Source organism: Neophocaena asiaeorientalis, unplaced genomic scaffold (assembly GCF_003031525.2).
Source record: "Neophocaena asiaeorientalis asiaeorientalis breed wild unplaced genomic scaffold, Neophocaena_asiaeorientalis_V1.1 scaffold171, whole genome shotgun sequence".
Lineage (NCBI taxonomy): Eukaryota > Metazoa > Chordata > Mammalia > Artiodactyla > Phocoenidae > Neophocaena > Neophocaena asiaeorientalis.
The window spans coordinates 1476068-1503350 of NW_020174013.1; the positions used below are offsets into that span (position 1 = coordinate 1476068).

The 27283-nt window shown below is 37.8% G+C and overlaps 2 protein-coding genes across 2 annotated transcripts; one reads left to right on the forward strand and one right to left on the reverse strand.

Annotated features, from left to right (window-relative positions):
- Positions 1-6: 6 nt before the first annotated feature.
- Positions 7-7145, forward strand: CEBPZOS (CEBPZ opposite strand). The gene is made up of 5 exons (XM_024753529.1): positions 7-60; positions 2565-2680; positions 3735-3779; positions 4426-4510; positions 5996-7145. Exons 1-4 carry the CDS (start codon positions 32-34, stop codon positions 4506-4508), a joined length of 273 nt encoding a protein of 90 aa, XP_024609297.1. The 5' UTR covers positions 7-31; the 3' UTR covers positions 4509-4510; positions 5996-7145.
- Positions 4350-27223, reverse strand: CEBPZ (CCAAT enhancer binding protein zeta). The gene is made up of 16 exons (XM_024753528.1): positions 27053-27223; positions 22457-23946; positions 16933-17164; positions 16191-16380; positions 14686-14774; positions 12373-12426; positions 11731-11833; positions 11558-11626; positions 9970-10036; positions 8645-8745; positions 8130-8187; positions 7628-7815; positions 7139-7228; positions 5683-5741; positions 5503-5584; positions 4350-4689 (listed from the first exon to the last, which is right to left on the reverse strand). The coding sequence occupies exons 1-16, from the start codon at positions 27206-27208 to the stop codon at positions 4550-4552; spliced, it is 3168 nt and encodes a 1055-aa protein (XP_024609296.1). The 5' UTR covers positions 27209-27223; the 3' UTR covers positions 4350-4549.
- Between the last annotated feature and the right edge of the window lie 60 nt (positions 27224-27283).

Sequence of the window (27283 nt, forward strand, 5' to 3'; positions counted from 1 at the left end):
GGGAGGGGCGGGGCTCTGGCAGCCCTGGAGCATGCGCAGCCCGGCGAGTACGTGCCTCAGGTAAGGCCTACGTGCGGGTCTCTTGCTCGCTCAGCTGCCTCCCTTGGCAGGTCTTCAGAGCGGGGAGCAGAGCAGGCTTTTGAGGGGACCTCGGCAGAGTTCTGGGGCGATACGAAGAACACTCGGTGTCACTGTATCCGTCCGCCGGAGGGGCGCCGGCCCGGCCCGAGTGTTTCCGGGTCGCTCAATGACCTTGGCGCGGCACCGGTGCAGTGCTGCTTGCGCTGCGCGTGTGTCGGCGCCTGGCTGGGAGCCCGGGTGGGGGCGAGAAGCCGGGTGTGGGGGGGAACCGGGGCACCGGAGATGCGGAGGCCGCGAGGGGCTGAGGATCGCGGGTAGCCTCCCCGAGGCCACTCTCGGAGGCGTCGGTGGTTGCTTGGCGCTTGACCGTGGGAACCTGGAAAAAGTGCCCTTGTAATTGAACCCGGGGTCGTAGCAGGGAGACCTTGTCCGACATCTGGAGTGTGAGGAAAGACCTTGCTGTTTGAAATGTTGCCTGGAGATGCTGAGCCGCGTCGATCTCCAGCTTTGGTGCATAGACGAGGGGTTTTCGGACGCAAACATTGCACATTTGTCTTAAGCTTGTGCACCCTAAGTCAGCTTCTCAGCCCAGTGTGATGTAACCTCATGACACACAGCCCTGCTTTTCTTCGAGCCCATCAGAGGACTGCTTCATTTTAAACTTCACCTGAGTTCCATCCTTCTCCAAAATCTTGTCTAGTCTTAACTCTGCCTCTGCCCGTTAGTAACCTAACTGTCGTGGATGGCTATGCCTTTGGTGGTCTTTATCAAATGGGTTTTATCAGTCATTATAAACACCTTTTCTGAAGTTGAGGGACTTGGAATGTAAAATGTATGTATATCCGTTTTTAAGAAAGGTAAATGCTTTACTATACAGTTACTTGGACTTTGTTTTTTGAACCCTTATCCTCTCTCCCTCCCAACAAAACAAAGCAAAATTCTACTTGGAATCCTTACACTGTGGATCTGGCTGCAGGCAGGCTTTGTTTTGTTTTGTGTTTCACCCTTTGAACATTAAAAATAACCCCAGGAGAGCTCCCTGTACTGATCATGGCTTATTTCCTGTCAGTTATGTACAGCATAGTAGTAGACAAAGCAAAACAAGTCTCCCACTCCCTCACCGCCTCTTGGTTATGTGTAAGTTCTTTTTTAACTCCCTCTACTTTACTTCTCTTAGGTAAGAATAATGAAGTTTTAATCTTTTAGTACCCAGGGTGATCACATTATCAAAATGAGAGAAGGGAATCTGGGGGCTGGGGGGGAGGGACACCTGGTTACAATATTAGTAGGATAATCCTACCAAAGTAGGGTATTTAATTATGCCCACCCTCAGACACTGTGAAAAGGAGTTAAAATTGAATGGAATGAGCGGGAGAGCTGGAGCTGTAGAGTATTAGAGAGGAGGTGCCACCTCACACGGAGAATGGAAAAGTGTTACAGAGCATACACAGGACAGTTGAAATCCTGAGTTTAAAAAACACTGTTCTCCTGTCCTTCCTGACTTTGATGGGCACAGCCAAAAGGAAAAAAAAACAACTTGGGTTTACATTTCATATATTGTCATATATGCTATTTTCTTCACTTGTTATATAGCCCTTTCCTTGTTAGCTTTTGCTTTAGTGAAAGAGAATAAAGACTTAAGCCCTTCCTTCTGAATGGCTTTTAATTATAGGAAGAGAATCAAGATTTGAAGTCTAGTTTTGCCACTTACTGGGTGATGGTGGTCAGTGTTCCCCTCACGTGGTCCAGAGGCCTCTTGTATAAAAGTCACTTGGAGTTGCCTGCAAAAGGGCAGATTACTGGGCACCAACCCTAGAGTTGCTGAATCAGAACCTGGGGATTGGGGAATTGCTCTCTGAGGCCCAAGAATGTGCATTTCTAACAAGCCCTTTGGGTGACGTAATTAGTTTGCAGCTTAGAATAGCAGCTCCTCAGGAACAAGAACCAGTTTATTGCTCAACTTTATATAAAATGCCCAGAACTGTGGCACATAGTTCAGTATGTTGTATAAATAAATGAAAACTTCTAGCTATAAAACATGTACAACGACTTGCAGAACCATACTTTTGTAGGGTACTTCATAAAGAACTTCACATATTGTGCCCATTAGATCATATCTTATTTAATTCCTAGTTCAGCTAAAAAAAAGTTTTACCCTAACTCGCACCATTCTATATTCTTAGGCAATTTAAAAATCTCAGTTCCATAAACTGTTAGTTCCTTTCACAATGCCTTCCATTTTGTCTCCGCGCTGTGCTTTCTCCGGTCATGTCTTTGGTTCACTTGTGCCCCTTAGGCATGGAGGTTGAAAACTAGGAAAGTGAGACATGTCTAATACAACTAAGGATACAGTAACTTTAGGGTTTTATTTCTATATAATCATTCAAACTATGGGAATGAATTGGCAGTTATTTTTATAGAAGTGGTACTAAGCTTGTATATGCTTATTCAGGTTTACATTTATTTGTTATTGTTAAACTTAGGATGGCCCGTACTATGGATCCACTGGCAAAGAAGATCTTTAAAGGAGTTTTAGTAGCTGAAATTGTGGGCATTTTTGGAGCATATTTTTTGTTTAAAAAGATGAACACAAGCCAAGGTAATCATAATTCAGAAATTAGTGTTTTGTAGGGGGGTGTACAGTTTGCTTATGCATTTTAGGTTAAATGGCTTCTTTAGAGAAACTGCCTTTTCAGATTCAGTGTATTGATATTAGCCATTTTATAGGCACAAGGGGAAGAAGCTAGGTGTTATTATAGAATAAATTACTCCTCTCCCTAAAAAAAAAAAAAATTAATGTTTGTAGACTAGGGAAAATGTTTCATACTTCCATGGATTTTACTAATGGGGGGCATAGAGCAGTGTCCTTGGTCTGGCTTAGCACAGATGGAAAAAATCCAGCCTGCCCATTACACCTCATTGTTTGGTAAGACTGGAAAAGCAAGAGGTAGCATAGCTGAATTGTCAAGTAACCAGTTTCTCAAGCTAGCAGAGTGCTTCCTCTGCATCAACACTAGCCACTAAAAGCCTTTCCCATGCCACTGGCCATCACCAAAAGTGCTTTGTCATTTTGTGGGGGAAATTTTATATTAGCGCCTTCAACTTGTAAAATCAGAAAGTGCTACTTTCTCTTTCCCTAAAGCAGGGAATAGTAGTCCTGGGGTGGTGGCCATCTTTGAAACTTGTCATTTGCCTTCTTAACGGATGGAAGGGTATAAAAGAAAACATCCAAACGGTATTTAAAAGCAAAGTAAAGTTTAAGATCACTTCAAAAATTGGGTGAAGTCTTATGTCTAATTCTCTAAAAAGGTAAAATGGCATCCATAAAAACAATTTATAAAATTACACAAGGGAATTTCACATTAACACTGAAAATTTGCTTTTAAATACCATTTCAAAATAAATTACATCATATATATAGGCCAAGTTTTAAAAACTCCAAAATAACTAGGGAAGGCTACATATAAGGTTTAAGTGCAATTTACACCCTATTTAAAAAGATACAGTTCCTGGATTACCAAGAAGGACTTTAACACAAATGTCTAATTTATAGGATTCCTATCTTATAGACCCTAAAGCTAGCACTAAACTATGGCTCCATGTGTTAAAACAATGAATTTCTAATCATACCTAATTTTAAGACTTTTCTTTAGATTTCAGGCAAACAATGAGCAAGAAATTCCCTTTCATCTTGGAAGGTATGTTTTTCCTTAAGTGAAATTAAGAGTACAAAACAACTTCTTCAGGTAACCTTTATAAATTGTTTCTTTATGACCAATTAAGGGCTAAATGGCTTCTTAATTTTGTGATGCCAGTTTCCAAAAATACTGTTCATTTCGATTTTCACTCCTTCTGAGAACACAGTGGAGAAAATTCTCATCCCAGTTAGCCAATGGGTGAATCCAGCTAACAGGCTGGATTCTTAATTCTTCCAGTGGGTTAAGAATGTAGACTTTGGAATGAGACTCATATCTGAGTGTGATGGAATCAAATCCACAGCTTAAAACTTAAAACCAATCTCTGGTTTGTGAACGAGCTTTTTCTTTCTCCGTCAAGTAGAGATAATGATGCCCATCTCATGAACTGTTGTAAGGATTAAACAAGATAACATTATGTAATTAATTACTGCACACAGTATCTGGTATAAAGTAATGCTTAGTGAATAGTGTTCATTACAATGATTAGCAGAGATGCTACAGCTTATATACAACACATGTATCCTACTGTCATCCTTTTCATTTTACCATGTAGAAATAAGGGGAAAAAACTTGATTTTTTTCTCAATATAGTTTAATTTTAACACTTTTACATGATTTCATAAATGACAGCTATTTCTATTTATAGTTTATTACAAATCCATTGAACACTCTGGAATGTATGGCATCAGAGAGCAAGATCAAGAAAAATGGCTGAACAGCAAAAACTAGGAGTAAGTAGAATTTTAACTTGTAATTTACTTAGAAAACACTCATTTTCTTTGCTTTTTAATTTTTTGAGTGGTTTTTGGCCTCTTCTTTCTAAAATTTTTCTTCCTCTTGATGATGCTTTTCACATCTCTGTTGTGTAACCAGTCATCGCGTTCAGCCTCCCACCTAAGCTGTTTGAGACCTTTGAGGAGGGAGAAAAAAGATAAGCACATTGTAGACTCTTGGAGGCCCCACCAAACATCCTAACAGGAACTTCCAGTCTGCCATGACCTACAGTCATTTCCCATCCACTACGCAAAGCCCTCCTTGGTTGTTGCTTTCCTTCCATATTTACCGTCAAAGATTTACTATTTACAGCAAAGGAACAAATGCTTCACAGATTTTATTTCCCTGAACACTTACTGGTGAAAGAAGAGCAGCCAGTAACTATCAGTATCAGAAATAATTAAAATGCCTGTATTTATAAAGTTACTTAGCAAATTCATATTATATAAAAATAGCCTGCTTCCATAAAAAAAAAAAGTAACTTTTGTAGGCTGTAGTCTTTTTCTGTAGTATAAATACTTTTTAATCCCATGTGCTCTGCAGACAGAGGTGGAAAAGCCATTCTTTTCAGGTTGTGAGGAACCATTTATCCCTTCTTACTATAAAAAGGTCCTCCAGGGCTTCCCTGGTGGTGCAGTGGTTGAGAGTCCGCCTGCTGATGCAGGGGACATGGGTTCATGCCCCGGTCCGGGAAGATCCCACATGCCGCAGAGCGGCTGGGCCCATGAGCCATGGCCGCTGAACCTGCGCGTCCGGAGCCTGTGCTCCACAACTGGAGAGGCCACAACAGTGAGAGAGGCCCGCGTACCGCAAAAACAAAAAAACCCAAAAAAAACAAACAAAAAAAGGTCCTCCAGAAATATTCAGATTTTCAGAAATTCTAAGTTAAAGCCTAAGTTAGTTAACCTAATTCGAAGTTAAAACCTAAATAAAAATTCAAGTTACTTACTTGCATTATCTTTGTTAGCCATGGCATTCATGCCTATGTTATCAAACTTGGATCCCATATTTTCATCCAACAGCTGGCCAAACTTTAAAAGAAAAAAGGGGGGGATGCATGTATTAGAAAACTTAAAAAACAATGTATCAATAGAATAGCTAAGTGCTTAAAGCAGTACATTAGCCTTACCTCTTCAGCAGATACAAATAGGTTGGAGTCATTGAAATTTCTTTTTTTTTTTCTTGGTCCTTAAAAAAAAGTATAAGTCTAGATTATTAAATTGTAAATCCAATGATTTTGGATAAATATAATCTTCAACATAGTTTTGTTAAAAATATATATATATTTGGGTTAAAACACACAATTATCTCCTAGTATCATTAGGTAGCTGGCATTTAAAGACAGAAAAATAACTTAGAAGTTAGTTTAAGGTTTTTTTTTTTTTAAGTTAATATCCTAAATAGGACTGTTCAGGTGACAACAGTGTCTTCTTGTCTTTCAGATTTGACCATCGATCAAAGTTCGTCCTATTTCATAGTATCAGGCAAGATTACAATTCTAAAGTTGACATGGATGGATTTTAGACTATTTAAGTGTAAACTCTAAGTCAGAGGTTTCGTTCTAAGAAATTGATGGAAGGTTTGTTTATTATGTGATAAATGGAGTTTTGTTTACTACTCAAAATAAACCTGTTCTTTAAAAAAAACTCCCCTATAATTCTAAACATATAAACCTTTCAAAATAGATAAGATAGTAAAATATCTATTTTTAATATTTATTACGTTTTTTCTTTTCCATTATAGTTTATTACAAGACATTGAATATAGTACCCTGTGCTATACAGTAGGACCTTGTTTATCCAATTTATCCTCCTCTCCTTTGCCCTTTGGTACCACAAGTTTTTCTTCTATGCCTGTGAGTCTGTTTCTGTTTTCTAAGTAAGTTCATTAATGTTTATTACATTTTAACTCACACTATCTAAAACTATATTAACTAAAAATATTGCTTTTATCCATTTTCACTTTACCTGAAACAATACTTAAAACTCTACATCAATGTCTCTACTAGAGCCACTTTGGAATAAAATTTGTCATAAAACGTTTATTGTGCTTTCTACATTTTTATCAAAAACACAATATTGTCACCTGATATAGTACTTTTTTCCTTTTATTAGCACCGTAGAAATTACACTAAAAGACATAATCTGTTATCATATACTTTAAAAATTCCTATCTGTTTTATATATTTTTGAGGTTATAATCATTTTGTCATGGCAGATCTCATTAGAAAAGGAAAATGAAGTTAATAAAGAGCATGGGTTTTTAGATGGGTCAAATGGGAAGGATAAGAGTTGATAGAGAAAAGGAAAAAGGCAACAGGTGTCTATGGAAAATCCATGGCTTACGTATTATTGAATGGTTTAAACATGAATGAAATGATGATCTAGAGCTATTTAAATGAGAGGAGTGAATGTGGGAAGAAAAAATAATTGAAGGTGGATGTGAGAAACAACATTTTTCATATATTAAAAATATGTTTAAGACTTCTTATCCTTTAGAAAAGTTAATTTCCCAAAATGATAATGAACAATAGCTTTCCCATACTCATTGCTTAGGTTTAAAAGAGACTCAATAAATTTTCTTACCTTGAAATGACCCAGCAAAGTCAAAATCATTTGCACCTTTTCTCTTGCTTTTCTTACTATTGACTTTGAAGCTGACATCATCATCAAGTTCTGTTACCAAAAAAAACACCGCTGTTATTAAGCAATTTAAGAAAACAGTAGAACTGCTGTACGGCTCTGATGATGAATATTGATTAACTTTTAAAAACTACAAATTACCATTACCAACATTTTAAAAAGGCAATATAACAGCTCGACAGGTATAGCACAGATAGCCTCATTGCTGATTAAAATAAAAGCCCAAAACAGAAACTCAACTGCTGATAAAACAACAACAAAAAAACCCTTCAGTTTCAAATGAGAGGAGAAAAAAGGTCCTCTTTAAATTTCTGTCTGATCTGAGTATTAATCTGAATACAGGGTAATATTAAAAAACCTTCAACAGAAAAACTAGCCTATGCTGAGGAAGAAAGCTCCTGTTTGTTTTTGTCTTATATTTTAAAAGTTTACCTGGAATGCCCTCATTTTCATCATCTAACACATCCATGAATGTTCCTCCATCTTCCTCAATTTCACTAAATTCTTTATTCATACTTCCTAAGGAAACTTCATCATCATCCAAATTACCAAGGTCCTCATCTTCTGAATCTTCATCTTCTAAGTCATCCTTAGCTCCTTTTGCTTTCTTCTTCATGTTGCTGAAGAAAAACAACAACTTGAAATGTAAAAGAGGACTTTGTTTTCTCAAGTATGTTTTGGTGACCAGCAGGGCATTAGGCTGTTAACAGAATTCAAAGGAGAGTGACAGACAGCTCAGAGCCTTTATTTAATATACTAACGGGCATTATAAAGGTCCAAAATGAAAGTACTGTGTCCACTTCGCAAACTTCCTTCAATACCTAATACCTTTCTCCTATACAACACATATTCCTGTGCTCCACTGTTCCGAGGGACAATAATTTGAGAAATGCTGGGAAAAGTTAAAAAAAAGAACTGAAGAACAGTATTTTACCTAGCAAAGTCAAGGTCATCCTTTCCAGAGGTGAAACAATTATCATCTTCAAACATGTCTGCCAGAGAACAATATACAAATTGTAAGATGTAGCAAGGAATAACAAAGTTGACATGTCTTATATTTGAATCAATCAACACATCATGATTTGGCTGTTCATGATAAGTAAACACCAAAATGATATATATTTGACACTGCTGGTGTTTTATTAATCTAAACCAACCCATGAATATGCTGACCTTAATTAAATCCCTAAACTAAATGCATTCCAGTTAATTTTAGCTTCTTTCTACAGTTCTTTTATGGAAAGAGGGAAAATATCAAATAAAACAATATTTAGCAATTGCAGACCTTTTTACTCCATTAGAACTATTTATGTGCTTATTTTTAGTAGGTGTAATATGATATGCAACATGTGAGCTCAATGTAAGCTTATCTAATTTCCCATTTTATTTTCAGTCTAAATTCCAATAAAATTTTTCTAACTCTGTGGATTATAAAGGTAAACAAATTACCAATCATCTTTTCAAATTCCTCATCATCCACATCTTCTATACTTTCTTCATCTTCATTCCGTTTTTGTTTCAGTTTAACACTAGCAACTTTTTTATAATACCTAAAATAAAATGCATGTTATATATTTGATAATTTTATCATAGGGCCCATTTTACTATAATCAAAGCACCTATGGCCAGTGTCACAAACAAGTGTAAAAACTGTTAACTCAGCTGGATATAAATGACTAAAATCTGTATTTATTATAGAAAAACTAGTTTTGAATTCAAAACATTTGAAAACTTTTGAAACGTGAAGTATAGTAAATTTCAATGATTTAGGCTTGGTTCTTCATAAAAACACCTTAACTCATCTTAATTAAATGGCACTGTAAAAGGTTGTTTTAGCATCAGCACAATTGCAATGATACAAGTATTCTAATATTAGAAACTGGGGCTCTAAATGACCTGTAATCACAATATTTTATCAGTTAGACTTTTTCTTCTATCAGGGTACAGTGAAACTTAGCATTTTGCAGATGGGATCATAGCCTCAAAATTGTTCACACAAAAAATTTTTTAAAAAAGCAAACCAGGGACTTCCCTGGTGGCGCAGTGGTTGGGAATCCACCTTCCAATGCAGGGGACACGGATTCAAGCCCTGGTCCAGGAAGATCCCACGTGTCGCAGAGGAACTGAGCCTGTGCGCCACAACTACTGAGTCTGCGCTCTAGAGCCTGCGTGCCACAACTACTGAGCCCGTGCACCTAGAGCCTGTGCTCTGCAATGAGAAGCCCGCGCACCGCAACGAAGAGTAGCCCTCGCTGCAGCTAGAGAAAGCCCGCACACAGCAACGAAGATCCAGCGCTGCCAAAAAAAAAAAAAGGAGCAAACCAAATCGAACCCAATTACCCAATCAACCAGATGAGATACTAGTTCCTTTACTATTACAAGGCATTAGTTTTAATACTAGTAGGTTTAGGACTTATCTCCATAGTAGTGCAGTGTTTTGCTAATTCTACACAGAGCCATGTTTTGGACAAATAACTCATGAGTTACAGATTTAAGCCTGTAAGAAAATTACTAGAGTAAAAAAACTTTTTTCAAAGTCAAGGTTCTTAAAATTTATGCTAAATTATTAAAAACAAAACCCTCAAATTTACTTGTTTTAGTTTCATTTATACATCTCAACATTAGCAAAATGACATTTCTAAACTCCCCTCACAAAAATGGATTGACATATCGTTTGCCCTTTTCAAGATAGGCCTATGTTAACAAAGCATTTATGGAATCTAAAAATTTTAAATTTAACAGTTCTCCAAATGAAACAGTATTAAATATATTACCTGTAGAAAAACACTTCATCCTCTGGTATTTGACTTTCTTCTTTTGCAAGGAACTCCTTACTGTTAACTAGGAAAACAAGTTAAGAATTTTATTTAAGTAATTCTTTTTATGTTATTCAAGCTCTTAAGACTAAATACAGAATACCTATAATTCTTTAGAATCTCAAAGATTCTAAAGTCTCATAATGTGAGGAAGTTGAACAGAAGGCATCTTATAAATTTATTTATTTATTTATTGGCTGTGTTGGGTCTTCATTGCTATGCACGGGCTTTCTCTAGATACGACGAGCAGGGGCTACTCTTCGTTATGGTGCGTGGGCTTCTCACTGTGGTGGCTTCACTTGTTGCGGAGCACAGGCTTTAGGCACGCAGGCTCAGTAGTTGTGGCTCACGGGCTCTAGAGCGCAGGCTCAGTAGTTGTGGTGCACAGACTTAGTTGCTCTGCGGCATGTGGGATCTTCCTGGACCAGGGCTTGAACCCGTGTCCCCTGCACTGGCAGGCAGATTCTTAACCACTGTGCCACCAGGAAAGTCCCTGGACAGAAGGCATCTTATACGGCAAAGGACAACCTCTGGAAAAGTCTGTGTAGAGGAAAACCAACATTTGAAACTTCATCGGCTACAATACAGTTTGTAGCCATCAGTGCGTCACAGTGAAAGAACAGGGTTCTCTTGTCCTCCAATTGCATCCAGGATCCAAATTTCAAGAGAAACAAAGACTCAAAAGAGTTCTAACTCGTCATTCTTCACCTTGGAAAAATGACAACAATGCCTGCCATTCTGGGAATAGGAAGCAAACACAGTAGTATCCACAATTTAACTTAATACTGAGGAAAACTAAGAAACAAGAATAAGGAACTACAATATATTAGTGTTTCCTCATCAGAATAAAAATTTCAGGCTCATCTTGGTTAAAAGAGTATTTGGCTTCTGATTCCAACTCTAACTTTGGGCAAGTCCTTTTATGTCTCTGGACCTCTGTGATATAAGTTAATTAGAAATTAAATGATTTATAAGTTGTAACTGAACCCTAGACTGTGAAAAAAAAAGGAGCTGGGATCTAGTATGTAAAGAAATACCTGCTGTGAAAACAAAAGCAGAATTAGATCCACAAGATTGGTACCAAATACCTGTTGAAATAAGTTTAAAATGAGGCTCTGTGACAAAATCTGTTGTGGGTATTTCCACCAAGCCCATTAGAGAGCTTAAAACGGTCTGAGCTGTAAAAGGTAATTATATATGGGGGGTGGCGGGGGCAGTGTCACTGATAAAGCTATAGCTTTACCTATAGATGATACAAGAATGGCAAATGCTAATTGTTGAAGATGGGTGATGGTTATGGGTGGGGTGGGGTGGGGTCCATCATATCACTTGTGTATATATGCTTTGTATGTTTGAAATTTTCTGGAAAAAAAAAAAAGGCCCAATCTCAGTAAACTTGAAAATGCATACCAATCTTGGCAACAAAGATGGATAATATCTCTGGTGCTTAGGTTTTATTCTGATAAAGTAGAGCAAAGAATAACACAATTTATGTGTTACTGACTTGTACTCTTGTCAGGTTCAACTGTCCAGGCTTTATACTTACCAGCAAGACTACGAATATCCTTCATAAAATGTTTTCTTTTTGGCTGCATCACAACACTGTCTGTGTTTTCTGAAATGTAAAATCAAGACAGTGTAATGTAAAACCCAGTTATATAATGTTGTTTATTGAATGTTAACAGGGAAAGCCAAAAAATTCATCAACTAGAAGCGTACCTTTGCCTTTATGTGGCTTTGGATTTCGGTATACAAATCGATCCAAGAATCTCATTAGTGTGAAATCCTGTAGTGGATCCCCTGAATACTCAACATAATTTCCCTGAAAGGTAGGGGGAGGGAATTAAGAAATTATATATATACATCCAGAGAAAAAACAAGAAGAAAAGCATAAACATCTATTACATTGCTTCGAAGGCACAAATACGCAATAAAAGACCCTTCAAATATCCCTCTCATGCATGTTATTCTTTTCTTGAAGAAATTAAACACACACTCATACATATTCTACAATGCACTGCTGATTTTATGAATAGTCAAATAGTATTATGTAGGTTATCTAACTATTAACCAGGAACCAAACCCCGACTGGCAAACACCACAAAAGGGAAAGGGGAGGGCAATCTTTCTTCAGGAGCAAAGCCAGGATGTAGTAAATAACTCTTGTGGTTTTGTAATATCCTATATTTCCATTCATCTCACAGTGGGAAGAATTATCTGCTGCTCTGTATCAAACAAGTCATTGCTCCTTTACAACAGCAGAAAAATGTACACGATTCTATCTAGTAAACACTGACTAATTATTATCTAAAACTGGATTATTTTCTTTAATTTCTTGTCTTCTGAATATTTGAGACTTACCTGAAGGATAGTCTTTGCAAAAAGGGCCACAGAGGGATGAAAATGCTCAGAAAGCTAAAAAGAAAAATGTGAAATAAGGTCAACTCCTACCACAGTTGCAGATTATTTAAGAAAATACAAAAAACTGAAACTTAAGCCGATACATCAGAAGAGTGATTCAAAATTTTGGTCTCAGGAACACTTTATATACTTAAAAATCAAGGACCTCAAGAGCTTCCATAATTTAAGTGGGATATATCTATTGATATTTACCTTATTAGAAATTACAACAGAAAAATTTTAAACACTTATAGTTCATTTAAAATTAACAATAGGGCTTCCCTGGTGGTGCAGTGGTTAAGAATCTGCCTGCCAATGTAGGGGACACAGGTTCGAGCCCTGATCCAAGAAGATCCCACATGCTGTGGAGCAACTAAGCCTGTGCGCCACAACTATTGAGCCTGTGCTCTAGAGCCCACGAGCCACAACTACTGAGCCAGCGTGCTGCAACCACTGAAGTCCGTGCACCTAGAGCCTGTGCTCCACAACAAGAGAAGCCACCGCAATAAGAAGCCTGTGCACCTCAACAAAGAGTAGCCCCCGATCGCCGCAACCAGAGAAAGCCCGTGCACAGCAACAAAGACCCAATGCAGCCAAAACTAAGAAAATTTAAAAAATAAAAAAAATTAACAATAAACCTATTACATATTAATATAAATGTTTTATGAAAAATAACTTTCAGAATAAATATTAGTGATAAAAGTAGCATTATTTTACAGTTTTACAAATCTATTTAATGTCTGGTTTAACGTAAGAGTGGATTCTCATATCTGCTTCTGTATTCCATGTTATTTTAGTTGAAGTATATGAAGAAAATCTGGCTTCACACAGATATATAGTTGGAAAAAAGAGGATTAACCAATAGTCTTTCACATAATTGTGGGTTTTCATTTGATACTATACAAAAATTGAAGATTAGTTGCAGTATGGAATCTGAAACCCTATCAATCAGCTTTTGGTACTTGCTACTTAAAATTAACTGTTCTACAGTGAATGGATCTTTTATCCATGCTTGACTTCATAACACTGTGTATTAGTCATATGGAAAATACTGACTTTGTGAGTTATGCAATTCTTCCAAATGCTGGTCACATTTCATTCAGTATCACAAAAATCACATTGTTAGTATCACCACTCCTTTCAATCAGAAAAGGTATTGAGAAACTGTTAAGCTCAAGATGGTGGTTACAGGAGTTCTAAAATTTTAACCTTTGCTTAAAAGCTTGAACTTTATCATTGACAACACATACTGTCAGCTGTTTTGATTGAAGTAACAGGTTCACGTCATTCATTTTCAAGAAAATATCTCCCAAATACCCAAGTCTGAGTGACCAGCCTGTCTGTCAGCCAGACAGCTTAGCTGCGTTTCCAACAACTACACAGGCACTTTTCCTTGAGACATGAGACAACCCTCATACTTAGGTCTGCAGCAGAGTGTGTTCTTGTTTTATATATATACACACAGAATGTTAAAAAGACATGTATGTACTCTGGAGTCAAGATAATAAAATCAACAGTTTTTCCTGCCTCATCATTCTTATGTGATACTGGCTTTCTTCCCCCGCTGCAAGTATATGGCAATGAAGAATGTAATGCCCATGAGTGCAGCTTGGTACTACTGTCTGTATTTGCTTTAAGGCACCAGCAGTTTTATCCATTTAATACCATCAGCGCCACTGTCAATAGTGACAAAGGCAAATAACGTCCTGGTATCACTATGAAAGTAGTTGTGACCTTGCAGACTCGCTAACAAGGTGTCAGGGACCCACAGGAGTCTGCATGGGTAGACACTTGCTTTAGCAAAAAAAATCATAGAAAGCTTATTAGAAATATGCGTTCCTCTCACATATTTAAAAAGTAACTTTGCTTGCAAAAAGTTCTATTATCACAAAACCTTTCAGAGATATCTAATGCATAAAGCAAAATTTATCCATTTTACAGAGCCATTATATGCAATAGTGTGCTTACAAAAAGCAAAATTTACTTATAGCCATGTATAACATCCTTATTTTGCATGCACATTATTTAAGATTTTCTACACGTGAATGTAGAAATGTGTAAATTTAATGTTTTTCAGAGGCAACAGAAATATGGGTTATAAGGCATTACAGCCAGGTGACATACTTCAAATTGCTTTCTTCTGCCAATTAATGTCTAAATAACTAAACTCCTATATTTATCACTTATAAGAAAAATGGAAACTTCAAGGTGTTAAATCCATGGGGGCAAATATATAGCACAGTTGAATTAAGAGACAATTTGAAATTATTTTACCTTTTTGAGTTCCCAAAGACTTGTATTTTCAGCTCCACAGAACAAAGGGTTTCTACTGAATGGATCATATGTGTTTAACTGTTTGCCACCTGAGAACACAAATATAGTATTTCTCAAATGCTCTATTCCTAGCCCAAGAGGTCACTACACCCACCGGGATCAATGCTGTCACTGACAATTATTAAGTATCAGCATTTTTAGTTAGCCAGAATAACTACCTAGAATAAAAACTCCAAGCCACCAGAATTTATCTTGGTACCTAAGCTAGCATTTGCTATTGAGTAAACCAGGCAGCATATTTATCCCAACTACTAAAAGCTCCCCTTCAAAATTTATCCCCTTTCAAATAGGTACCCATTTCTCGGTCAATTAGGTAATAAGTGTTAAGATGACAAATGACCTGAAGATGAAACAGGTCTAAATTCTTTTGGAGCTTTACAGTACACTGAATGTTTGTCATTAAATTATGCCCAGAAGTAAGTCTCACTTGGAACAGGTTTTATATTATCTTCTTCATGTTTTTAGCAACTCCGGATTAGAAAATTTAAAACAAGGAAACTTCAGAACACGCAAGGAACTGTCTACTTCACAATGCACGTGCTTGTCATCCTTCTAAAGGATTATTCCCAGTTTAGCCTTCAGGGCAACTGATGGATTCTTTTAAAAACTTCCTGGTGGCTACCATATTTCTCTTTTATACTTCACAAGCAAACTAAAGTTCAGAGAGATGAAATAATTTGAACAAGAGTCCCACAACAAGTTTGAAGAAATGGGTCTGGCACCTTTCTTGATCCTCAAGGCTAGTGTGCTTTTCTTTACAGCCTCAAATGAAAAGCCTGCATTTCTAAGATTTCTTTTGGCTCTAATAATCTATTAATAGACTTAATTCAGTTTGTGTGTATGGAAAACATAGTTTCTATATCAAGAATGTTTTCAATCCTAAAACATTACTTGAAGGAACTACAGAGGGTAAACATGATGCTTGAACAAAGTAACCACAAGTTCCACACTATTCACAATATGTAACCAAATACCTCTGTAAATCAAACTTTGTGTGCACACGTGTTGTTTTCATGTATGTTCCATGCAAGAGGCCTTTACATGTACAGATAAAGATCAAGAAACTAAAACTCATTCAAAAGTATAAACTTATTACACTTCAGCTGAAGGAAAAGAGATCTACTGTGCATCTAACATGGCCACATTTTTCTCACTAAATCTTCACAGCTCCAAAAGGTATCTGCTTTAATTTCTAAGATTTAAATTATTTTAAAAGATATATTTATTATCTGTAGTACTGTTCATAAGTAAGTCAACGATTCATTATATTAAAAATTTACTTCTAGGATCCTAATTATATCTGATTATGCATGCTCCCATCTAAAATAAAGCAATATTGAGGACTTCTAAAATGGTATAATATTAATTTCTATTAAGATTAAAGGGGAATACAGTTCCTCGGTTTAAAAATTCAAGAAAATAATTTAAAGATTTAAGAAACTCACCTTTCAAATTATCAAAGTGCACCCAAGAAGCAGACTCTAACTTTTTGGTTTCCACATGACGTTCAGACACAGTTTCTTTCATCTCAACTTTTTTCATGGTATCTGTATCTGTTTCTTTATCTGCATCAGTGAATTTTTCTGTTTCTTCATCATCTCCTATGTCAATAAAATTTTCTTCCTCATCAAACTCCTAAAAAAAAATGGTTTAATGAATCTGGGTTAATCAATTAGAAAAGTATTCAATTACGTGAAGTAGTTTTGAAGATTCCTTTACTGCAATTCTGATGAAACGTGTAAGTTCCATCAATGGAATTTAGAATGAGAGGAGGCCACATTCTTATTCCTAAATGTAACAGAGTTAAGTTTTGAGCCAAGAATTCCTGAGACTTTGAAAGCATTCAGCCCTCAAATGAATTTTTGAGTTGTTGTAAATAACCCTACGAGGTAGGTGCTATTATGTCCATCTCACAACTGAGGAGATAGGCTTAAGAGATCTATTAGCTCTATAACTGTAACTATCTCATATAATCACATTTTAGGGTAGTTTCTTATGTGTAAAGGGGTGAAGCAACATGCCCACCTAGTAAACTGTACACCTGGGACTAAAATCCAGGTCAGTCTAATTCCAGGACTCACACTCTGCTCCAGAGAACTAAGTAAGTTATTGTCACTGAAGCAAAGAAGAAAAATACCAAATATATTTCAGAACCCACTCGATTTAAAAAGCAATTGTAAAATATACCGGAGGATCATCTAGTTGACTTCTTAAACCTGGTTTTGCTTTAAGGATCTCAGACACGAGATATAAAGCTCCACATATAAATGGCGGCATCTGTTCACATGTAACTTGAAGTAACCTCTTCACAAAAGCCTTCACCCTCCGCAACACAATGTCAGCTTTCAGAGACTTGTAGACAAGGTTAAGAAACATGGCTTGCTTAGAACACAACATTAACCCCGGATCCAGCATCTTCCTGCAAAACAGAAACAAGATTGTGTGTATTCATAAAACATCCCCATACCCAGCAACTACTAGAGGCAACTACTAACCTCATCTTAGTCAGGAATAACCTTGCTGCTTATTTTAGAACAAGAGACCATTTCTGCCCTAAGATGGAAGATGGAAGTCAATGACCAGAATAGAAAGAGTGATGATAGTACCAGGGGGAAGAAAAGCCACAGAAGCACGACATTCTTTTTTGTGTGTGGTTTCTTTTCTCTTTTCCAAGTGGTTTTCTATTCTCTAGACCAACAGGGCACAGCCCTAACAGTATAATTTTTCATATAGATAAAGAACTCCACAAGGAAGGCTAATCCAAAACCAAACAGTGAAAACTGACCTATGAAAGCAGTCAACTAGACCAGGGTTCTTATCCTTGCATCACTACCTACTAGCTGGGGGACCAGAGGCTGCCTCCACATGGCTCTAGTGAAGACTGTACATGTATAGTAGAAAACTGAATGGTGAGAATCTCTTGTTCAATGTACTACCTGTGTAAATCCTTCCTATACACTATTGTGTGCCCAGAATGCTATTCTCCAACTGTCTGCACATCCATAGGTTCCTCCATTATTCTCTCTCTCTGTCCCACGTTTATCTTCTTTATAGTTTAACACCTTTTGTTTCCTTTCTCTTTTTCCCCTCAAAGTCCAATGGAACAGGGACTGTGCCTGTGTTATTCACTGTTGTAACCCCAGTGCCTGGCACTTAATAAGCACTCAATATTTGTTGAATAAGTGGTTCATTCCATGGCAAGTGCTTGTTCAATATCTCTCGTGACTGGGGACTGCTCACTCTCACTCTAGGAGCACAATCCAATTTTGGACAACTCATTTTTGCCAGAAAACATCTTCTTTATCCACAGCTGAAATTTGCTCCTGTGTAATTTCCAACCATTAATTTTACTACTGCCTTCTGAAGCAACAAGAGCAAAGTAAACAAGTGGGACTACATAAAACTTAAAAGCCTTCTGCACAACAAGGGAAACCATCAACAAAATGAAAAGGCAACATATGGAATGGAAGAAAATATTTGCAAACCATGTATCTGATAAATGGTTAATATAATAAAATATATTAGGAACCTCATACAATAGCAAAAAACTCCCAAATAATCCAATTTAAAAATGGGCAAAGGACCTGAATAGACGTTTTTCCAAAGAAGACACACAAATGGCCAAAAGGTACGTGAAAAGGCTCTCAACACTACTAAACATCAGGGAAATGGAAATCAAAATCACGTCGAGATATCAACTCACACCTGTTAGGATGGCTATTATAAAAAAGACAGGAGTTAACAAACATTGAAAAGGATGTGGAAAAAATGGAACCCTTGTACACTGTTGGCAGGAATATAAATTGCTATAGCCATTATGGATAACAGTATGGCAGCTCCTCAACAAATTAAAAATAAAACTATCATATGACCCAGCAATGCCACTTCAGGGCATATATCCAAAGGAAATGAAATCAGTATCTCAAAGAGCTATCTGCACTCCCACATTCACTGCATTATTCACAATAGCCAAAGTATGGAAACAACCTATGTGTGTGTCAACAGATGAAGGGATAATGAAGATGTGGTATATACACACAATGGATTATTATTCAGCCACAAGAAAGAAGCCCTTTTTGTGACATGTATGAACCTGGAGGACATTATGCATGGTAAAAAAAGAGAAAGACAACTACTCTAATGTCATGTATATGTAGAATCTTAAAAAAAAAAATCAGATTCATAGAAACAGGGAACAGATTGGTAGGGGGTGGGGGAATGGGGAGATGTTGGTCAAAGGGTGTAAGCATTCAGTTGCATGGTGAATATAGTTAATAATACTGTATCGAGTACTTGAAATTTGCTGAGAATACATCTTAGGCATTCTCAACCCCTCCCCCCAGTAGTAACTATGTATGTGAGGTGATCGATGTGTTAATTAACTTGATTATGGTTATCATCACAATGGATACATGTATCAAATCTTCATGTTGTATGCTTTAAATATATACAATTTTATAGGTCAACAAACTGGTTAAAAAACCCACAACAAAATAACCTAATTATATTTTTACATAACAGCCTTTCAAATACTTGACCATTTACTATAGCTATTATTTGTCCTTCTCTCCCCCAAAGTCTCTCTTCTGCAGGTTACTGAGATATTATCTCATACAATAATTTTTAAATTCTCTCTTTATCCTGTTTGCTGAATCCTAGAGATGCTCCAAATGGTCTGGACCCCCAGACATTAGGACACCCAGAATTAATACAATCCTCCAGATAACCACTCCAAAAGTGGAATCAATCCTTTTGTTCCAAGCACTTTAATTTTTTTCTACTAACACCAGAAATGAAAATATTTAACCTTGTGAGGCATTTTCATATTGCTCACATACCTAGTTTTCCCCATTTGTCAGTTCCACAATTCTAGTACCTATTGGTGATATTCTGAGAAAGTCTGTGTTATTCATATAATCTTTGCTATTCCACTTTCTCTCTTCTCATTTGAATTTTCAACATTGCCATCCATTTTGGCACTCATTTTAAATCATAAGTTCCATTACGCATCAAGAGAAAAACTTGAGAATTTAGATGGTTGTTGTCTCCACCATTTGACCCAGAATATGTTCCTGGAGTTTTTGATAAATCACGTTTTTGTAAACCAAATCACTTCTTCATTTCTTTTACCCCTCAACTAATATCAGGGAATTTTTATTTAAAGGATTTTTAATAAAACCAAGAGAAAATAAATACTTTAAAAAGGCTTAAAAGCCCTTTGAGGGAATCCATCTGTGAGAGCTCTTGACAAACAGTAATTTAAAGAGTTTAGGAATGTACTCCTCAGAGATGTTAGACTGTTGTGTTAAACTCTGAGATGTTAAACGGATATTAGAAATATGTTTTCCAATAGATTCCACACACTTTCTAAAAATTAGAAATTCTTATGACCCTCAAAAGTTACCAAAAAACCTAATCCTAAAACCTCTACATTTTCAGCCTTGGAAGTCTTTCCAAACTAAAAAAAGTTTTAAAGTATTTATTACTTTATTTTTATTTATTTATTTTTTGCGGTACGTGGGCCTCTCACTGTTGTGGCCTCTCCTGTTGCGGAGCACCGGCTCCAGGATCTTCCCGGACCGGGGCACGAACCCGTGTTCCCTGCATCGGCAGGCGGACTCTCAACCACTGCACCACCAGGGAAGCCCTTGGATACATTTTTAAGGAATAGTCAGCATGCTCTCCTGATGGATTGGACTGGGGTATGAGAGAAAGAGAGGAGTCAAAGGTAACTCCAAGATCATTGGCCTGAGCAACTGGAAAAATGGAGTTGCTCTTGACAAGATGGAGAAGAGTGGATAGACGAGTTTGGGGAGGAAGATGAGAGGAGTTCATATTTCTTCCTGTGAATTCGAGATGTCCACTAGACATCCAAGTGGAGAATTTGAGAGTGCCTTTGGCTGTGCAAGTCTGGAATTCATTGGAACTGGAGTAGAGGTGTACATTTGGGTGTCATCAGCAGATAGATGGCTTTTAAGACACAGGAAGGAATGAGATAATCAAGGGAGTGAATAAGGCAGAGTAAAGAAGAAATCAAAAGCTTTGGGGCAGCCTAGCATTAGACCCAGTCTAAGAAGTTAGCAGGGAGGAGAAGAAAGCAGTAAAGGAGACTGAGAAGAAGGAACCTCTCCCGTTGTGGAGCACAGGCTCCGGACGCGCAGGCTCAGCGGCCATGGCTCACGGGCCCAGCTGCTCCGCAGCATGTGGGATCTTCCCGGACCGGGGCACGAACCCGTGTCCCCTGCATCGGCAGGCGGACTCTCAACCACTGTGCCACCAGGGAAGCCCCCTGCTTTATTTAAAAAAAAAAATTAAAACATTTCTTTTTGGCCACAGTGTGTGACTTGTGGGATTCTTAGTTCCCCAACCAGGGACTGAACCCAGGCCACGGCAGTGAAAGCGTCAAGTCCTAACCACTGGACTGCCAGGGAATTAGGGTTACGGTACTTTAAAAGACTGTAGACTCTTAAGAGTTGTGGAAAGGCCTCTGAGACTCTTTTTAGTGTATCAGTGCAATCAGGGCCATGAAACACCATGAACTCCAAGTCAGTAGGCCTGGATTTGCCACCTAACTTGGCCTCATACTGTCTGTGAGACCTTGCACAAATTATTGTACCTCACAGGCTGGACAGCTGTTAAGAGGATTACATTTAAGAAATGTATGTGAGTAGTAATAATAATAATGATGATGATAATGGTAGCAGCCAGCATTTACAGAGCACTTACTATGTTGTTGGACATTGTTAAATTCATACCATACACTGACGATGACATGGGTTTACAAATACATTAACTCCTTAATCTTATTAAAACCCCAGTTCTGTCATTTTTTAGCTGTGTAACTGTGGGGAAGTTTCGTAATCTTCATAATAACCCTACGGGATAGGTGCTTCCCTTGACATTTTATAGATGAATAAAAGCACAGTAAAATGGGATTGATCATGTTTACCCATATGGTTTTAATGAGGATTAAGTAATTTGTCCAAAGTTACACAGCAAGCTAATGGCTGGTATTCAAATCCAGGTCATGTAACTTAGGTCCAAGATATTAACCACTATGTTACATTTCTCACAAGATATATGTATGTAAAATTAGAAAAACTTATTAGAAGGAAATACATAGCTTGCTGGTGTACTTCAACAGTTCCCAAGTGTACAAACTGTTCAAAATATCAGCCCTCAGTGGGTGCACTGCAGGACAGTTGCAAAATTCAGTAAATCTAGTACCAAAGTCTTAATCCCAATATTTAAGAAAAATTCCAAAACTGCAACCCCCAACCCTCCTATCTAAAAACATTCTTGTTTACCATTTGTCCTCCGCAATTTGAACGAAAGTGCCTCTAGAGGTGCGAATTTTGTTCACTGTGCTATATCCCGAGTTCTGGAATAGTGCCCAGCACATAGTTGACACTCAAAAAATTCTTGTTGAATGAATGACTAAATGGCTGTGCGAAGGACAGGAGGAAAGAAATACAGGACCGAGGATGGGGACTTCCCAAAATAAAAAATAATAAATGACGTATTCAAAACATATAATACAGATGCCCAACAGGGAACCAAAGATTAAATGACTCAAAGTTGGTGAAGAGCAAGTTGCTGAGAGGGGCCAAAGATCCTACTTTCTAAGTCTTTCTATTGCCCCACAGAGGGGCACTGCGTTATATTAGACCACATTACTTCTCATTCACACACTGGAATAGTAGGTACTTACCGATATAATGCTGCATAATATCGATCTGATATCGTCTGCTGAGAATTCATTACTTGGAAGAGCAACATTAAAGCCTGCACACTGGTATTAAAATTCACAATATGCAGCACTTTGAACAGCGTGTCAACCTGCTCCCTCACTTTGTCATCACCAGTCTGGGCATAGGGATATGCCCTATTCACTCCTGTTAAAAGGGCACTGAGCATTTTTGACTCAATATCTTTTTTCTTGATGCAAGTCCGAAAAAAACAAAAATAAAGAGTTATTAGTTTGTTAGCTAATTCACTTTCTTCATGGGAGAGGGCCATTTGATTTAAAAAGCAAATTGCATAATACTGGGCTTTGGAGCTGATATTTGAACGGAAAAGCAGTCTTTCTACTTCACTACACACAACTCCTTTCATATTGGGATGTTTACAAAGCAATGTCTCCAATAGATGGGAGGCTTTGGTGGCTATTCTGTTCTGAGGATCTCCCAGTTTATTTACCACCTGCACAAGAAGGGCCTTTTCTTCCTCGGGTTTGTTACAAAGAAGCTCATGAGCCACTACAAGGGCTCGAATTTTGGTGGTTACTAATGAATCATGACTTAAAGTTTCTAAGACTTGCACAAATTCAGCCACTAAGTGTTTCAGCTGGTGTTCAAAATACCATAATATGAGTCTTCTATCTCTTGAGTCCTTGTTGCCACTGGACAACTGTTCTAGTTTGTCGAAAGGATGCTGGCTGAAAATCCGTAGCTTTCGACTGTCTGGCAAAAGGTCTGTAATGAGTAACTCTTTGAAAGTATCCAAAGCCATGAGGCACTGCTGTTTGCTGCCCTTCTTTTTAACAAGGTTCAGGAGAGTTTCTACAAACTGGAGTGTGTGAATAGCATCATCCTGAATAAGAAGAATCATGGCTGCCATTCTGTCACCTAGCGTCCCTGATGACACAATTGCCTTCATCCAGGTAGAAGAGGCTCCCTTCTGATTATGTGTCTTATTTTTGAATAAGTTGATTTCATGTTCATACAACTTCTGAGCCAAGGTTTTGTACTTAGACACAACATCCCGAGGCTGGGGTCCCAAAGAGTATTCATTGCTATACTCCAGATCATACCATTTGCCTCCAGACTTAAGTAACAATGTCCATCTCTCAAAAAATTCAAAGATATCCTGTTGCTTCTCTCTCTTTGCTTTTGTTATGGCACTGCTGTTCTCATCAGAATGTTGTTCTGGCCTCTTCTTATTTTTCACCTTACTTTCACTTTCTACTGTATTTTGCTTTTTATTATCTACTTTAGATACTCTTGCTTCTTTTTTGCCGCCTTCTTGTTTTTTAGCTGGTTGATCTTCTTCAATTAAGAAAGCTTTTGCATACTTGGCTAAACTAAGATTCTGAATAAATGCTTCCAATTCACCCTGCTGAAGATCATCAATTGCTCCTTTTTTGCCTCCATCCACCACTTCCTCATTCTCATCCAAAGCAGCCAGCATAAGGTAATCTTGCTGCATAAAAATATAAGTTAAAAATAAGTTACAATTCCAACAGTTTAGTTAAAACCTCAAAAGTTAATTTGATACCTATATCCTTGAAATCAATTATCCATGAAATTGAGTTATCACAGTATTGCCTAGGCTCCCACCTACACCCAAAGTACTTACTTGATAGATCAAAGACTTAAATGTGAAAAATAAAACCATAAAGTAATAGGAGAAAGCACAGCATAATTTAAAAAATAATTCCAGGGACTTCCCTGGTGGTCCAGTGGTTAAGATTTCGCCTTCCAATGCAGGGGGTGTGGGTTCAATCTGCTGGTTGGGGAGCTAAGATCCCACATGCCTTGTGGCCAAAAAAACCCCAAAACATAAAACAGAAGCAATATTGTGACAAATTCAATAAAGACTTTAAAAATGGTCTGTATCAAAAATAACTTTAAAAAATAAAAATAAAATAAAAAATTTTAATTAAAAAAAGAATTCCAGAGTAGGGAAAAATCTTTCCAAATGTGACATAAAACTCAGGGTCCATAAAGAAAAGAATGGATATATTTATCATTCTCTTACAGACAAAACATATACAAAAATTGAAAGACAAATAATAAGCTGGAAAAAACAACTGGCAACTCATATCAAAGTAATTTGGCTTAATATGTAATATAAAAGTTCCTATACATCAGTTACGGAAGTGACAAACTAACAGAAAGATGTGCAAAGGATATAAACAAACGGTTCATAGAAAAAAAAAAAGTGGTTCTTTAAAAATGTGAAAAGATGCTCAACCTCACTGATATTTAAAGGAGTCCAAATCAGAACCACAATGATACATCTATTTTTTAATCTGCCAGAGAAGCAAAGATAAAATTAAGACAGGTGGTGTTGGGGAAAGGGTGGAGGAAAAGGCACTTTCCTAAATGGTTGATGGAAGTATAAACTGGCACAACTTCTATGGAGAGCAATTTGTCAACTTCAGTCGAAATACAAGACACATCCTTTGACCCAGCAGTTCCATTTCTATAAATTTAGGTTATGCATACACTTACAAATGTGGAAAAAGATATATATGTTCAAGGTTATTTACTGAAGCATTATTTAAAATAGCAAAAGACTGGCAACTTAAATATCCACAATAAATGGCTAGTTAGATAAATTAAGAAAATGATGTTATGGGCATAAAACCAAAGACAGAACTTTATACTGATGTGCAGGGATCTCTAATAAAACAGTAAGAAAAAAAGACTTAAAATATTATACAGCATGGTACCTTTTGTGTAAAAAATAACAAACATAGGTGTGTGTGTATTTGCTTGGAAGATAGAGAAGACACAAAAATAATTGCTTCCTGGAAGGGAAACTGCATAGCTGGAGATAAAAGTGGGAAAGAAGATTTTTCATCATGCACCCCCCTCCTTTAAACAAAACAAAACAAAGCAAAAACCAAAACAAAGCTTTTCGTAACATGTGCATATATTATGTACTCAAAAATTAAATACAAGGGAGACGCAAGAGGGAAGAGATATGGGAACATATGTATATGTATAACTGATTCACTTTGTTATAAAGCAGAAACCAACACACCATTGTAAAGCAATTATACTCCAATAAAGATGTAAATAAATAAATACAACCCAAGTACAGAGCAAACTGAATCTGCCCCAGTAAGTTGCATTTCTCCTGCCTCTAATCACTCATCCTCCCCATCCCCATGTTGCCCAGAAAGTCTAGTCTGAAAACAAAACATTTAATAAAAAGCAAAGCTCTGTCACATATTTGCTACAAATCTTCTAAGGTTTCCCATCAAATTCAGAACATAAGCCCATCTTCTTACCTCTCTGACCTCATTTCTTTTTTTTTTTAAACATCTTTATTGGAGTATAATTGCTTTACAATGTTGTGTTAGTTTCTACTGTATAACAAAGTGAATCAGCTATACATATACATATATCCCCATATCTCCTCCCTCTTGCATCTCCCTCCCACCCTCCCTATCCCACCCCTCTAGGTGGTCGCAAAGCACCGAGCTGATCTCCCTGTGCTATGTGGCTGCTTCCCACTATCTAGTTTACATTTGGTAGTGTATATATGTCAATGCTACTCTCTTACTTCGTCCCAGCTTACCCTTCCCCCTCCCCGTGTCCTCAAGTCCATTCTCTACATCTGCGTCTTTATTCCTGTCCTGCACCTAGGTTATCAGAACCATTTTATTTTTTTAGATTCCATATATATGTGTTAGCATATGGTATTTGTTTTTCTCCTTCTGACTTACTTCACTATGTATGACAGACTCTAGGTCCATCCACCTCATTACAAATAACTCAATTTCGTTTTTTCATGGCTGAGTAACATTCCATTGTATATATGTGCCACATCTTCTTTATCCATTTATCTGTCGATGGACACTTAGGTTGCTTCCATGTCTGACCTCATTTCTTAGTGCTCTCCTCTCACCTCACTTGCACTATTTTTATTGTTCCTGGAACTACAAAACCAAAAAGGCTCACTCCCTTCTTTCCTTCAATTTTCTGCTCGAAAACTCGGGGGTGGGTCCCCCGATCACCTCGTTTAAAACTGTAACGCCTCTTCCATTTATTATCCTCCCTCCCCGTTTTAATTTTCTCCACTCAGCGTCTGATATACAATGTATTCCAAAGTTTGGTTACTGTTTCTTTGCCTTAATTAGGATGTAAATTCCAAGAGCGCAGAGAGCTTCTTGGGCGTAAACTGAGCGTGTGGGTGTACTTTGTGAGAATAGAAGTTAAATTCCAATACCAGTGGGGCTCCAAACACTGATACCACGAGGTCAGGACCAAAAAAAAGGTCAGTCCTCTCCGACCTGATGGAGTGCCAGTTATACTACGTCAATAAAATGAGATGACGCCTACATCCTAAGAAAAGACACGGCATAAAAACGTTCAATTCTAAACGACTTTTCTCTTGCAAAGAGCAATGGGAAAGAAGTGCGGGAAGCGCACCGAGCACATTTCGAAACTGGGATCTTGGTCCACGACGCCCTCCCACTCTGCAGCTCGGGGGCTGCCGCGCCACTTGTCCGCGCCACTCGCGGGACCACTCCACGCGCCTGTGTCTCCCTTCTCCTGGAGTCCAAGGCCATTACCTTGGTGCCTCCGAGCCGTAAAACCTCCTGCAGGGAGAACCCATCGTCGGCTTCATCGTTAGCATCCTCGTCGTCTTCGTCCGGATCTTCCACCGCTTCCTCCGGGAGCCAGGGCCGCTTAGCGTGGAACTCCAAAGGTTTCTTAGGAGCCGCCATAGCAAGCAAAGCTCACGCGCACGGCCCAAAGCTTCCTTCCGCTTGGCCGGGTGACGTACTTCCTGCACGGGGCGT